The sequence below is a fragment of the Entelurus aequoreus genome, linkage group LG18 (assembly GCF_033978785.1).
Source record: "Entelurus aequoreus isolate RoL-2023_Sb linkage group LG18, RoL_Eaeq_v1.1, whole genome shotgun sequence".
Lineage (NCBI taxonomy): Eukaryota > Metazoa > Chordata > Actinopteri > Syngnathiformes > Syngnathidae > Entelurus > Entelurus aequoreus.
The window spans coordinates 33,637,361-33,652,603 of record NC_084748.1 but is presented as its reverse complement, the minus strand read 5'-3'; the positions used below and the strand labels follow the sequence as shown (position 1 = coordinate 33,652,603).

Sequence of the window (15,243 nt, the reverse complement as noted above, 5' to 3'; positions counted from 1 at the left end):
AATGGGGTAATCGTCGCTTTGTCGCTCCGAATCTCTCGCTCCATTGTAAACAACGGGGAATTGTGAGGAAAACTAGCTCCTGTGACGTCACGCTACTTCCGGTACAGGCAAGGCTTTTTTTTATCAGCGAGCAAAAGTTGCGAACTTTATCGTCGATGTTCTCTACTAAATTGTTTCAGCAAAAATATATATATATATATCGCGAAATGATCAAGTATGACACATAGAATGGATCTGCTATTCCCGTTTAAATAAAAAAAAATTCATTTCAGTAGGCCTTTAAGTTAGGTTAAATTAAATTATTATTATTATTATTAATATTATTATTTATCTTACGGTATATCAAAAATAATATTGTGCAAAATTTAATTGAAATATTGTCGGTGTGGCCCTCCAGCAGTGCTCGGGTTGCTTATGCGGCCCCCGGTAAAAATTAATTGCCTACACCTGCATTAAAGAGATGTTTTGCTTATGTGTTTGTATGACATAATGAGCACAGGAAACAAACAAACTAATGTGATTATTTAATTACCATAAAATGGAAAAGGGGAAGAATGAATTAAGCGCTGCTTCTTCCTACTTCTTTTCGGGTCATGTTGAAATGAGGAACTCGACATATGCGATGTACCATATTGTAACTGTATGCACGTTCAAAATAACAAACATTAAATAAGAGGTGTCAGAAAAGTTGAAGGACTTGTTCGAGGGGATTACTTGTAGTTTGGATGTGAAATATAGCTTTTGCATCTTTCAGTATGCAACCCACAGTGAAAAGCATATTCATACATTACCTGTGGTGTTCCACAGGGGTCCGTATTGGGTCCCAACTTGTTTCATATTTGTGGTTTTTGCTGAAAATTTCAATATTTTATGTTCTGAACAAAACCAGACTCATGTTCGGAAACCTGAAAAGTACAAGTTAGTGCATGATTGGAAATGGATAAGACAAAGATTGAAAGAACAGAACTTTCTTTACCTTTACTTTTCTTTTTATTCCCGGTTTTGTGCACGTTCAGCGCGACGCTTTCATTGTGACTAAACTGGTGCAAAAGGGCAACTATTTCACTCACAATTACACACACAATGTTTAGTTTTGCTTTTTGTCCATCCAAATGTAAACAGGCCACTTCTCGGTTCGTGGAGGATGACATAAGACGACAGGACCGCAACGTTGTCGACCACTAAAACGGCGAAAATAAAAACTAATTTTTGCTTAACAAAAAGGACAATAACATGAGCTCCGTAAGCGTCGATGTACATGCTATTTAAACATGCCTGTTTTCTACAAATGATGGTGAGCCAAAGCATTTATGAGGTAAATAAAAGATCTGGGGATGGAACAGCTACAGTACTACTACAGTACATCTGATCATGTATGCGTCAGTAATAGCAGTATACAGTATATATTTTTTTAAACCTCAAAACATAACAAAACAGATAAGCGCAATATCATTCCCTGCATGCACACATACACACAGTATCATCCTGTGAATCTCTACATTGTAAAGGTATGGGGGGTTACATGAGGTTGCCATGGAAACTATTCTTCTTGGCAACTCAGATGTGTATCTGTAGTTTGATTGGTCACAAGAAGCGTGTGAGCCAGCGGCCCGCTGGACAACCTCACGGAACAACCTTCCGTGGAATCCATTCTACAGACCAACACGCCGAAGGATATGATTCCGTTGGCTTCTTTTTACACTTGGACTTGAAATGGAGCTCTTATACGCGGACGGTTAAATTGGCAAGAACGGAAGCTACATGACGGAGCACGTGAAGCCGCAGCACTCCTTCAGCAGGGTGAGGCCCGTTTTGGCGAAGGGAGAGGAGTTCTGCTGGGCCCTGGGTGCGACTCGTCTTGTTGGCACACCTGGAGCGGGAAAAAAACAATGGCGGATTGTCACTGTAGCACAGCGTTTGACATAGAGACACAAGTATCCATAGCAGTTGTTGGAATAATTGTATCTAAGTTATCGCAAAACTTTGTGTTACTTTGAGTTCCGGGCGAGCAGACAAAAGCTGTCTTTAATCCTACCAAGCAGAAGGCTTGTAAAACTCCACTGTGTAGGATGGGAAGCAACATGAAGGTGTTCTGTTTCTTTCATGTATTGTAATCAACAGAAAGATATTGTCTTGACCCAAGAATTACAAAGCGAAGAGGAAGCAGGACCTGACTCCCCTACAGGGACCTTTTCTTTGAACTGTTTTACGACCTTTTCTGTGAACTGTTTACGACCTTTTTTTTTTTAACTGTTCTGTAACCAAAGGCGATGGCTGTTTACGACCAACGTCCCTTACAAACAGCTGTTGCCAAGTAATCAGGGAAAGTCCAAATAAAAGAGGTGGCGTACAATCTTTCGCCAGAGCGTGCTGGAGAATGTGCAAGAGTACAGCCCACACGTTTCTACTCAAATTGAGCCAAATTTAATTCTGTCTCTGTTTAATTCCTAGCTTCTTGTCTCGTTTATTCTGCATTTTAAAAAGTCATACATTTTACTTTTTGAAACCGATACCGATAATTTCCGATATTACATTTTAAAGCATTTACCGGCCGATAATATCGGCAGTCCGATATTATCGGACATCTCTACTCATGACACATTATCTGTATGTAATATTGGCTGTATTTGTCATAGTTTTTTGTGTGCCATGTTGTTCCAGACCACAGCAAACGTTACCCAGCTTGCAAAGATCGTAAAAAATCCTTTCGAAGAAGATAGCCTGCCGTTGCCTTAAACTTGGACACACACACACATTTATACTTTTGGCCATTATGAGCCAGTAATTTCCAGAAGTTATCTCATCCTGTGAGAAGCCTCCATTTTACTAATGATTTCCAATTTTGCAAAAATGTGTAGAATAAAAATGTAAATATATTTCTGTCAGCGAAGATTTGCGTCAGCCTTTGACAGTAGGCTAACATAGCTGATATAGACACTTACATTATGTGTTGCCTTCATTATAACACTTTTATAAGGCTTTTAATTTTTTGCGGCTCCACACAAATTTATTTTTTGTATTTTTGGTCCAATATGGCTTTTTCAACATTTTGGGTTGCCGACCACTGAGCTAGGCGAACAGACGTCTACAACGCGAAACATATCTTGCGGCATACCCCAGGTATCAGTACTGGGACCAAAATTGTTCAATCTCTACAAAAAACATTTGTACAGTTACAAAAGACTTAAAGTTAGTACTATTTGCTGACAATATGACCGTGTTTTGTTGAGGAGAGAACACTCAGATGCTAATACAAATAATAACAGAATCAATTAAAGAGAGTTTGACAAAAGTTGACCGTTCTTGAATCTAAGTTAAACTAAATGAATGCTATTTGGAAAAAATACATATTTGGAAAGACAGTCGAACACAAGTGGACGGAGTACACATTGGCAGTGTAAAATTATTCACCTTTCCGTAACAAACTACTGTGTTTGCCTGCAGGTCATTCCACAGAATGGAGTCTTTTAACAAAGAATCCAGGCGTTAGTGACTGAGTCTTCGTGGTTTACGACTACGAAATAAGCCAAATAGGCTTTTGGCTTAAAGGGAAACTGCACTTCTTTTTTGGAATCATTCACATTCCTTATGTGAGACAAGACATTTTTTTATGCATTCTAACTCGTAAATATATGCGAGCAAAAGTCTGCTTACAATGGAGCCTAAGGAAGGTGCCCTATTCTGCATATAAAGCGCTTAAAAAACATCCAAACACCTCTATCAAGATTTTATAGACACACTGTAAGTATACATGTAATGAAGCGACAGCCACATTTATAACAACGTGTAATATTTACGCAGTTTGCTCATTTTAAGCATAAGGCAGCGCATTGATTTAAAAAAAGCATCACGTTAGCTTTTCCCTTCGACAACATCACTGATTACTGCAGACTTTATAAGAGCCAACAAACTAATAAAACACCACTTACTGTACAATGTCTGCTCTCACTGGGATGTCAATTGCTCGGATGGTCACATATTCCCGTTTAGATGAAGAATGAAGAAAAAAAATAAGGTGGAACCATGCGTCTTTTCGGGAATAAACTTTCACGACCTCTGATGCGAGGAAGCAGCTCACCAGCTGATGACGTCAATACAGCAGCATAAGGAAGTCTTATGTGACAATGCAGAGTCCTTAACTTTAGCGTTTATAAAAACAATATTGCTAATACTTGGTTAAGAATCAGGTCACAAAATGTAAATGGAGTATTGTTGTCACTTTTTGGATGGTTATTTAGAGGGCTTTATAGGCGGAATAGAGAAAATCCCATTGACTCCATTGCAGGCGGAATTTTATTTACGTTTATTTACGAGTTAGAATGCATTAAAAGAAAAAAAACATATTTCTTCTTGTCCCTCATAAAGACTGTGAATTATAGGCAAAATTCCACCCGAAACTGCAGTTGCCCTTTAATCATTATGTCCCTCAAAATAAGCCAACATGGGGCCAAACAAAGTCGCAAGTTTCAGCAGTTTAGTAAAACAGCGGCGAAACACTAACACAACAAGCGTGTTCATTTAAGGTAAAACTGGTGTTAAATGTTTATATAATCATTTCATTCATCATTTACATGCATTTCACATTGTTTTCTGCATGAAAAACTACAATGTATTTGTATCTAACATGTTATTCATTGTTTGTCTTGTATTTTAACTGCATCTAACAGAGTAGCCACCTGTATTTTTGTCATGCTGCCATGTTTGATGACAATAAAGCTATTCTATAATGATTCTCTCAAAAATGTGTTTTCTGTTCCTATGTGCCTGGAACGTAGGGAGGTAAACATATGAAAATGTTATATCACGGTTATCGTGACCATCATTATTGTCGCGATATTGTTGAATGTGATCAGAAAGTACTTATACACACACTGAAATCTTTTGACCAAACATTTTTTTTAATAACTAAAATAAATACACATAATGTTAGAAAACACACTATTTTGCATTCTTTGTGTTTCTTATGCTTATGCTAATAGTGTATCTGTTTTAATGGCTAAGCTTTAGTTTTTTTAAATACTGGTTTTTACTGGAGCACTTTAAGATGTATTTTAATGAAAATCTATCATTATTATTTTTTCATTTATTTTTGGCAGGTGTTGTGGCGTCCGACTCTGTTCAGCAGTGCTTAAACGCACCATTAAAATCACATCCGCGTCATATTTCTCTGAGTATATAACGATCGCTCTCTTCTAAAAAAATCCCAGCTTGTAGGTTTAACGTGCACAATTGAATATCTTAGTTGCTCAGACAAAAAAGTGTTTACATAAGTTTGAACTGGGGTATGTCATTTCTTTAACGGGAAAAGACGTTAATGTCTCTTGTTTTCATGTTAGCATTTAAGCTCGAGGGTTGGCGCCAGCCGGTCCGTGAGTTTATCAATGTGCAGTTACTAATCACGGTTTTTCAAAACGTTTTTTTTTTATAACGGTAATACCAACGGTCAGGAGTTTAGCACTGTTATCATTAATACCGTTTATCATTACATCCCTACTGGAAAAAAATACGGTAATTGGATTTCTTGTGGGACAAATGGATAAAAAAAAACAAAGTACCACTGTATATCCCCCAATAAACCAGATAAAACTTTTCTCATGTGACAATTATGAGACAAAACATTTGACCTTTAAGCATCTTCTAGATTACTATTATTAGCTTTCTAGGCTAAGTACATCTATCTTCTTAGTTGCAATTAAATGCATATTTTAGAGGAAAACGAGCAACCCTTACACGCGTGTGCGTAATACCTGTTTTCTGCAGGTGTCTTGGAAATTTCGACCTCAGAAAGTCAGCCATTTCTTTATCTTCTTCCTTCTCCCTGCGTGCAGATGACGACAAAGTTAATCCTCTGGGTTTGCATTTTAAAGTCCAAAAGAAGTGTGGTTGTGTTTTCCAGCAAATGGAGATGCTACAAATGATTGCAACAAGCCCCTCTGTCGTTCTTTTTACATCAAAGGCAGCGATCGTTAAACCTAAAACACGTGCCGGTGTTGCGGGTGCATGCTGTGTAATATGAGCGTGTGAAAAGGTTGTTATGGGGTGTCGCACAGACTGAGATCCTTATCGACACAGGATTCAGCGCCATCAAATCCTCCTACTTGCCTATTTCCTTAATCATGGCAGTTAACTAAGCACAATGTAGTCCAAGGACACGTTAGAACACGTCGTCTCCTCGCTGTGTTTAAACGACAGCCTTGACCTTTTCTTGTCATCTTCACTGCCCGTGTGCTGCGCTATAAGATGACTCACCCTGGATGTGAGACCGTCTATCTACTAATCCATATATCCATCCATGCATCTCGTCATATGCAACAGCTCACCTGAGTCTTTCAAACTCAACATCATCCACAAGGAAATCTCTGGTTTCCACCAGTTTGTGGATTTGCTGCAGAAGTTCATCTTCCTTTTGCCGGTCCTCCTTGGACTTGTCCTTATCTACAGCAGCAAAGACAATAGAGAATATGTATGAGTATGTTTTTTTTTCCGGTATATGTAACAGGTAACCGCATTTTGGAAGGACAAATAAGCAGTTTGCTTCTGCACTCCCTTTGCAGTCCATCTAGAATAGTGTTGTACATACAGTATGTACATGTATATACACATATATGTACATATACATTCACTGTACAAACATACATATACACATACTGTACATATACATTCACTGTACAAACATACATATACACATACTGTACATATACATTCACTGTACAAACATACATATACACATACTGTACATATACATTCCCTGTACAAACATACATATACACATACTGTACATATACAAGTACATATACATACATACACTCATGCACATAATCACGTTTCATCAAACATAAATTAACGTTGTTGCCCGAGGGTAAACTGGATAACACATGGCAAACTTAACCTATTGTTACTATAACAATCTACAAGGTTAATATAGGTTGCTTCTCTTTCTTCCCCTCCATTTTTCTGCTTTATTTTGTATCTCTAGTTATCATTACGTATATGTATTGTTGCATTTGAACAACTGTATTGTTGATAATAGAGGTAATTATTGGTATTATTCATTATCAATAGCGCTATTTCTATTGGTATTTGTATTGCTCCATTTGTAGTGTAATAATGCGCATTGTCATTTCTGTATTATTATTTATTTCGCTAACTGCTTCTTTGCTATCACTTTTACCATCATATTTGTACATATCGTATTTGCTGATGTTGCTCTATTGTTGTTGTTGTTATTGTTGTGTTTGCTGTTGTTGTTTTTCTCTCTTTGTCTAATCCCCTTCTTGTCCCCACAATTCCCCCCTCTGTATATATATATATATATATATATATATATATATATATATATATATATATATATATATATATATATATATATATATATATATATATATATACACATATCCATCCATTTTCTACCGCTTGTCCCTTTTGGGGTCGCGGGGGGTGCTGGAGCCTATCTCAGCTGCATTCGGGCGGAAGGCGGGGTACACCCTGGACAAGTCGCCACCTCATCGCAGGGCCAACACAGATAGACAGACAACATTCACACTCACATTCACACACTAGGGCCAATTTAGTGTTGCCAATCAACCTATCCCCAGGTGCATGTTTTTGTGTATATATATATATATATATATATATATATATATATATATATATATATATATATATATATATATATATATATATATATATATATATATATATATATACAGTACAAGCCAAAAGTTTGGACACGCCTTCTCATTCAATGCGTTTTCTTTATTTTCATGTCTATTTACATTGTAGATTGTCACTGAAGGCATCAAAACTATGAATGAACACATGTGGAGTTATGTACTTAACAAAAAAAGGTGAAATAACTGAAAACATGTTTTATATTCTAGTATTTTCAAAATAGCCACCCTTTGCTCTGATTACTTTTTGGCACACTCTTGGCATTTTCCCGATTTTGACTGCTCATTTACGGTAAGCCATAAAGGTGGTGTAATCACCTGTGATTAATCCAAATTTAAAAATGTGATTATTTAATTAAAAAGATTTAACCCTTTGGGAGAACTAATATATACATAAACTCTTGCGTTTTGTTTGTGGGTTTAACTGAGGGGTAAGTGACGGTGTTGACTCCAACCTGGCAGGGACACTAATTTGTGCAGCTCCTTTTTGAGTCGAGTGATCTCCTTGCACAGCTGAATGTCATCCATCCTGCAAAAGGAGACACAGAAGACAACATTAGTCATGACGGTCAAGTATTATTTATGGTTGTGTCATGAAAATGCAGGTAGTCGGGCTCGACGGGCTGTAACTCCTGTATGTTCGATGCCACGTTTTGAAATAGGAGCTGAAAAGTTACACTTGGCCATGCAGTATTTTAAATCCAGAGCGAAAATGCATATTTATTAGGTGGACATTCATATTGGAGGAAGGCGGTATACATATTTTTTATCTTGCAGGTGGAGCTACCCTTTATTATATCCATCTGTTGGGGGAATAAAAAAAAAGCACATGATGTAGAATTCTCCCACTAAATGTCATCTCTATCATCTCACATGTATCTGAGCTCTGACTCCCTGCGGACCAGAACGTCTCTGATCCTCTCGATCTTGAAGAGTTCGCCCTCGATATCGTCTGCAGTGAGGCTGGAGTCTGCCATGGACACCACGTCGTCCTCTAAAAGACACACAAACACGCAATCATATTTTAGAGCGTGCCCTTTTAAAATAAAAATTTGATTCAGTTAAATTGTCACATCATCATCTTGTCCCCGCAATTTCCCCCTCTGTCTTCCTTTTTTCTCTTTCTATCCCCTCCTTCTCCGGCCCAGCTGCACCAAATAATAATATAAATCCATTTAATAAAGTCAAATACAAATAAGGCAACAAGAGATGTATCCCACACTTCTCTTTTGTAAAGTAAATCTGTACAGCTGATATGGGCACCTTCATCAACTATATAATTTGCCTGAGAAGCTGGACAGGACAAAAAAAGTAAATAAAATAAATAATAATAATAATAATAAATATAAAAAAATAATAACACAATTGTCACATCATATGTGTATAAAAAATTGTCACAATAAAAACCATGTCTCTTGTTCATTGCTGGTAATTGGTTCCGGACAAGACTGCGATCCTTGTGGTTAGAGTGCCCGCCCTGAGATCGGTAGGTCGTGAGTTCAAACCCCGGCCGAGTCATACCAAAGACGATAAAAATGGGACCCATTACCTCCCTGCTTGACACTTAGCATTAAGGGTTGGAATTGGGGGTTAAATCACTAAAAATTATTCCCGGGCGCGGCCGCCGCTGCTGCTCACTGCTCCCCTCACCTTCCAGGGGGATGGGTCAAATGCAGAGAATAATTTCGCCACGCCCACTGTGTGTGTGACAATCATGGGTACTTTAACTTAACTTAACTCAATGAATTGTTGCAAAGTAGGAATCATTAATTATGAATTAAATATTTTCATAGCAAGAGCTACAGCTATGGAAAGATAGATACACCATCTAAATAGATTTACGAGAACCCTCTCGACACATATACAGTCTTTTAATCCAATATAATAATGTTGTCTGAGGCTGAGCCAATCAGTGGCCACAATACTGGACAGCGTGCTCTGATTGGTTCGTCGCATCTATTGACCAAAACTACTCTACTACGGCTATTTCTGTCCTTTAGTCACTTGCTATGCTTGAAAATGCTTAATTTATGGCAAAAAATGGCAGAATATGATTTTTTTATTTTTTTATCCGAGATGGGGTGGAGCCGCAATACTTGAAGCGCAATGTGGCGAGGGCGGACTGTATCTCCACTTGTGCTTTTATCATTCCTTGTTCTTTTCAGGCTACAGACACCATGTCTTCGGTTCAGGCGTTGTGCGTTTGTCCAGCAAGTCACAGTCATAGTCAATGTAATTACAGTTTCTTCCTGAGGGGAAAGAGGAGGCCCCAATTTGAGGGGCGGTGTTTGTTCATTAAGTAGATGAGGCATTGATGTTAATCATTGGCATAGTGTCTATCAAGGTGGAGGCCAATATAGAGTATTATTACTATTGAGCAGGGGTCAATAGCTGGATGCTGGTCTGAAATGTATGTATTTAAAGGGGCTGATTTCAGCGGCTGCCTAGAGAGCGCCAACTTTCCAACGTGCCACAAACATCACAGTGTAACCTCGATTTAAGAACCCTCTTTTCTATTACGAACTTTTAGATTGAGACAAATATGCCTCCATGTGCGAACCATGTCTCTGTGTACGAACGCTTCATTTCTTCATTCAGTTTGTGTCACGCCTGCAGGCAAAAATCAGGGCGCAGCAAGAAGAATCATCGAAGCAGGATTCATATAACAGCAAGTTTGGATTGTGATGAGACCAAAAATACACCAAAGCAGACTTTCCACAGTGGATTAGAAGAGCTATTCCCGTTCAGCGGCATGTCTTTCAAGGCACACGCATGCATACACGGACCCTCCCACCGCCCCCTGTTCTCCCTTGGTCTGCACCTTACTTATTTGTCATGTCCTCTTGCCGATGTTATTGTAAGTGGGCGCAGTTGGGTGTTCCAACAGGACAATGACCCCAAACACACGTCAAAAGTGGTAAAGGAATGGCTAAATCAGGCTAGAATTAAGGTTTTAGAATGGCCTTCCCAAAGTCCTGACTTAAACGTGTGGACAATGCTGAAGAAACAAGTTCATGTCAGAAAACCAACACATTTAGCTGAACTGCACCTATTTTGTCAAGAGGAGTGGTCAAAAATTCAACCAGAAGCTTGCCAGAAGCTTGTGGATGGCCACCAAAAGCGCCTTATTGCAGTGAAACTTGCCAAGGGACATGTAACTAAATATTAACATTGCTGTATGTATACTTTTGACCCAGCAGATTTGGTCACATTTTCAGTAGAGCCATAATAAATTCATAAAAGAACCAAACTTCATGAATGTTTTTTGTGACCAACAAGTATGTGCTCCAATCACTCTATCACAAAAAAATAAGCACATACTTGTTTATATATATATATATATTTTTTTGCGCTGCGGACGTGGAAGCACTTGAATTGGTAAGCAGCGAAGCCGATTACCTTGATTTAATCGTGGCAGCCAAAATCGTGACTAAAAATCTATTAATTGTGCAGCCCTAGTATATTATATACTGTATGTTCTATCATGAGTTTCTCTCATTCGTTTAACACGCAAACTCCATCTGGTTTTAATCATGCTCATATAAAACTGAGCTCTATGCCATGGCACTTCAATTAGCGATGCAATTATTAGCTAAAAATTTTATGCATTTAAACGAACTTTGCAGGGAAATAGAGAAAATGGGTGGGCAATGTACACTACACTTTGAATGGATGGCAGTGCACAGAGATGAAAATTAAAACATGGACAAACAATTTAAAAATGGATAGTTTGAGTAAAATTTGGACAGAACCACACACACACTTGACAAAGAAACACCTGTGGATGCTTGACATTTGCAGTGCTGACTACAGACATGGTTGGCTATAGTGCATGCTACTAATAGCAAACTATGTATTATTTGCTGGTGTATCAGGACCATGTATGCATAATAATGTAATTATGACTCACTATCATCAATCATGAACCTATACAGTAGAAGTCGTTATTTCTACATGAAAATTAACAGCATGTGAATTAGTTACGGTCTATAACCTGCTTTGTTGTTGTCTCTGCTCCACGGCGTGCGCTCCAGGGATCCATACTGATGGAAAGATTCTCTCTTCATCTCCATCATTCCGACTGCTGCTCTCTCCACCTGCTCCTCCTCTCAGTGCAGGGTGCAGATGCAGAAAAGCAGGAACCCCACAAGAAAAGAAAAAAACAATTAAAAGAGAAATATCACATCAAAACAACAAAAAGTGTGATGCGGTATTCCAGTGAGTCATTGCCAGAGAGCCACAGACCTGCAGAGGTACGAGGGCGAGATGCTCTCCGCATGCTCTGGACAGAAAACTCCTTGTCAATCAAGCTGGTCACGGCACCGGAGAAATGCTGCTATCTGGTGGTCGTTACACGCCACTGCAAGAAAGCAAAGGGAACTACACAAGAAAACCGATTTACAAAACACTATTATTTATTTACATAATTACAATTAGATTTACAGCGGTATCCAATTATTTTTTTTTTATGACAAACTGCATGAAAACGATGTGCAAAATAGATCACGAGTTATACATTTGTGTATATTTTTGTCCCGCATGATTAACAACATTGTCATGATCAAAATGAAAACTTCCCTGGGAACATAACACACTGATTCTGACGCTATATGAGTCACAAGTGGCTGAGAGAAGGGATGCAATCACATATTTCATGAATAACAAGCGAGTAGTGTCAGTCCATCATCAAAAGGCCCTCCCAAACAAAAGACCGCATGATGATATGCAGGCAAGAGTGGCGTATTTGTGTACACACAGCTGCTCTCAGACCATGCCGACAGTTTTGGTACACACACACACACACACACAGACACACACACACCAACACACACACACACATACTGGTTATCATTTGGAATGGGGACCAAGTTTTTGATCATCACTTGTGGGGACCACCCTTTCTACAGGTTGTGGAGACTTAAAAAAAATTAGGTAAAATGGCCACTGCCCAGTTAGCTCATACACGTCTTTAAATCTCTGGATTGATGAAGTAATGTGCTGATCATTCTTACTGGGGACCCTGGGGAAAAAGAGTTAATATGGTTCATGGGGACCAAATTTAAATAATTATGCATAATTCACACACATTTGTACATGACTACTGAGGACCATTTAAAAAAAAAAAAAGTTCAAATTAAATATGACATGATCCTCAGAATACAGCACTACAGCTGTCCTCTTATAGGAAGTTTCACCACTTAAATGTTAAAGCAAATCCTGCATCTTCTGTGACATTACTGGAAACTGCTATTTAGCAGTAATGAAGTTGTCTGCAACTCCAACTACCATATATAGAAGGATGGAAAAATTCTGAATGTGAATCATACTTTAAGGTAATCATGTAAAAATGTAATAAAAATCACTTAGGCATCTTCAGAATGGATCTGACTATCATTTAAAAAGGTTTCCCTTTAGGGGACCTGTTTTTTTGTCCCCATACTGTCAGAGGTCCCCTAAAGATGACTGTGTAAACCATGGGTGTCAAACTCTGGCCCGCGGGCCAAATTTGGCCCGCCGTGTAATTTCACTTGGCCCTTGAGGCAATATCAAGTTAACACTAGAGCTGGCCCGCAGATTATATACAGCGGCGGTGCCGCGGTAACACCGCATATTATCATACTTGCCAACCCTCCCGGGAGACTCTTCCGGGACGCTACAAGGTGGGGGAAGAGTTAGTGCTGCAAAGGGTTCTGGGTATTTGTTCTGTTGTGTTTATGTTGTATTACGGTGCGGATGTTCTCCCGAAATATGTTTGTCATTCTTGTTTGGTGTGGATTCACAGTGTGGCGTATATTTGTAACAGTGTTAAAGTTGTTTATACGGGCACCCTCAGTGTAACCTGTATCGTTCATACAGAAACCGCACATACGTTGTGACTGGGCCGGCACGTTGTTAGAATGGATGAAAAGCGGACGTGACGACAGCTCGTAGAGCACGTTAAAGGCAGTGCCTTTAAGGCACGCCCTAAGACGGGTGGACTATGAGATATAATGACTGATGAACACCTTTGTTCGATAATGAAGGTTGCCTCAGCTCAAAGCCTGAGCCCGGGCATAAATGAACTAGCATCCAAGAAAAGATGGCAGGTATCTGGCTTGAGCACATCAGATTAGATCAGTGTGTTGCAAACTGAGCAGTTTAAAGTCCTGAATGGTTGGTTTATTAATTGTTATTTTATTTTCAAATTTATTAGCCTGTGGAAAAAGTTAATGTTGATATTTACCTCAGAAGGCCGCAAATAGAAAAGAGGCATTCAATTTTTATTTAAATTGTATTTGATATGCCATTGATATTTTTTAATTATTATTATTATTATTTGAAACTTGATTTTGCATGTCACTATAAAGTTATATAAGCCTTGCTTGTTCAATATTCAATGCAAAACTTGTTTGGGTCCCTATTAAAAGGTTAATTTGTTCAACCTTGGCCCGCGGCTTTGTTCAGTTTTAAATTTTGGCCCACTCTGTATTTGAGTTTGACACCCCTGGTGTAAACAGAGTGATGTCCCCATTAACTAAGCATTGCCAGAACACACACGCACACACACACACACACACACACACACACACACACACACACACACACACACACACACACACACACACACACACACACACACACACACACACACACACACACACACACACACACACACACACACACACACACACACACACACACACACCCAAGACACTTCCAGCAAGAAATCCTGAAGAGAAAATGAGGTTCGGGTGGTTTGAGGCATAAGTGCAATTCTATAAACATAGGTTGTGTCATTTAAGTCACGTTTCTCAGTAATAATAATATTAGTTGTGTCAGTTTTACTTGCGGTTCAGCACAGTTCAGTCATTTTTTTTTTAGGACTAATTGTTGCATTAGGCCTTCAGATAGTTCTACATGCAGAATGTTTGCATGTGTGGAGGCACACAGGGTTAAGGGTGTTCTCGTGCAGAAGTCAGCTGATGATGCCAGCAAACGTGTTGACAGGTAGAGGAAGTCCTTTGCTCATGTACTGGCTCAGTCCAGCCTTTTTGTCCTCGCCGAGGTTTAATTTGGACATCATGTATTTTTGGACACAGTATCCAGGGTCAAGGCAGGATGCAATTTCAATGCTGCGGTAGCACAAGAAGAAGAAGAAGAGCAAACCTTTTAGACGTAGGTTTCTATAAGCATGCACTGAAAAAATTGTAAGCAAACACTTGTATGTGTTTTTTTACTGTATATTTTATGCCAGGATTTATGTGTGCTGGTCCTGCCTGAGCTACTGCATGGTGCTTTGAGATGGGGAAAGTAGAAACAGGGGAACCTGGATTTATGAAGCCCTCATTATACGATTAATGAACCACAGACTGATAAAAAATATGATTTGTTGTACAAACCTTGTCTCATTGTACGAATGTTCCATCCATCCATTGTGTGCGATTCAAGAACTCCTTCATTCATTATTGTACATGGTAATTGGGATTTGTTATATATTGTATACATTATAATAAAAATATAATATAATATAATGATATCATATATCAGTATATATTATATACTGCATATATAATATGTAAATATTACATATGTT

General features: G+C 38.6%; 2 protein-coding genes across 3 annotated transcripts in view; both read right to left on the bottom strand.

Annotated features, from left to right (window-relative positions):
* Positions 1-215: 215 nt before the first annotated feature.
* On the bottom strand, positions 216-11,975 carry LOC133634056 (bMERB domain-containing protein 1-like). Its single transcript, XM_062027013.1, has 7 exons — positions 11,916-11,975; positions 11,665-11,776; positions 8,544-8,664; positions 8,126-8,199; positions 6,321-6,435; positions 5,748-5,818; positions 216-1,870 (listed from the first exon to the last, which is right to left on the bottom strand). Exons 2-7 carry the CDS (start codon positions 11,744-11,746, stop codon positions 1,758-1,760), a joined length of 576 nt encoding a protein of 191 aa, XP_061882997.1. The 5' UTR covers positions 11,747-11,776; positions 11,916-11,975; the 3' UTR covers positions 216-1,757.
* The window catches only part of LOC133634055 (phosphoinositide 3-kinase regulatory subunit 6), a 70,541-nt gene continuing 67,065 nt past the window's right edge, over positions 11,768-15,243 (bottom strand). For both annotated transcript variants that reach the window (XM_062027010.1, XM_062027012.1), the window contains one exon: positions 11,768-14,782. In XM_062027010.1, the coding sequence (XP_061882994.1) occupies positions 14,626-14,782 (157 nt within the window). In that variant the 3' untranslated portion in view covers positions 11,768-14,625. The remainder of the gene's footprint in view (positions 14,783-15,243) is intronic.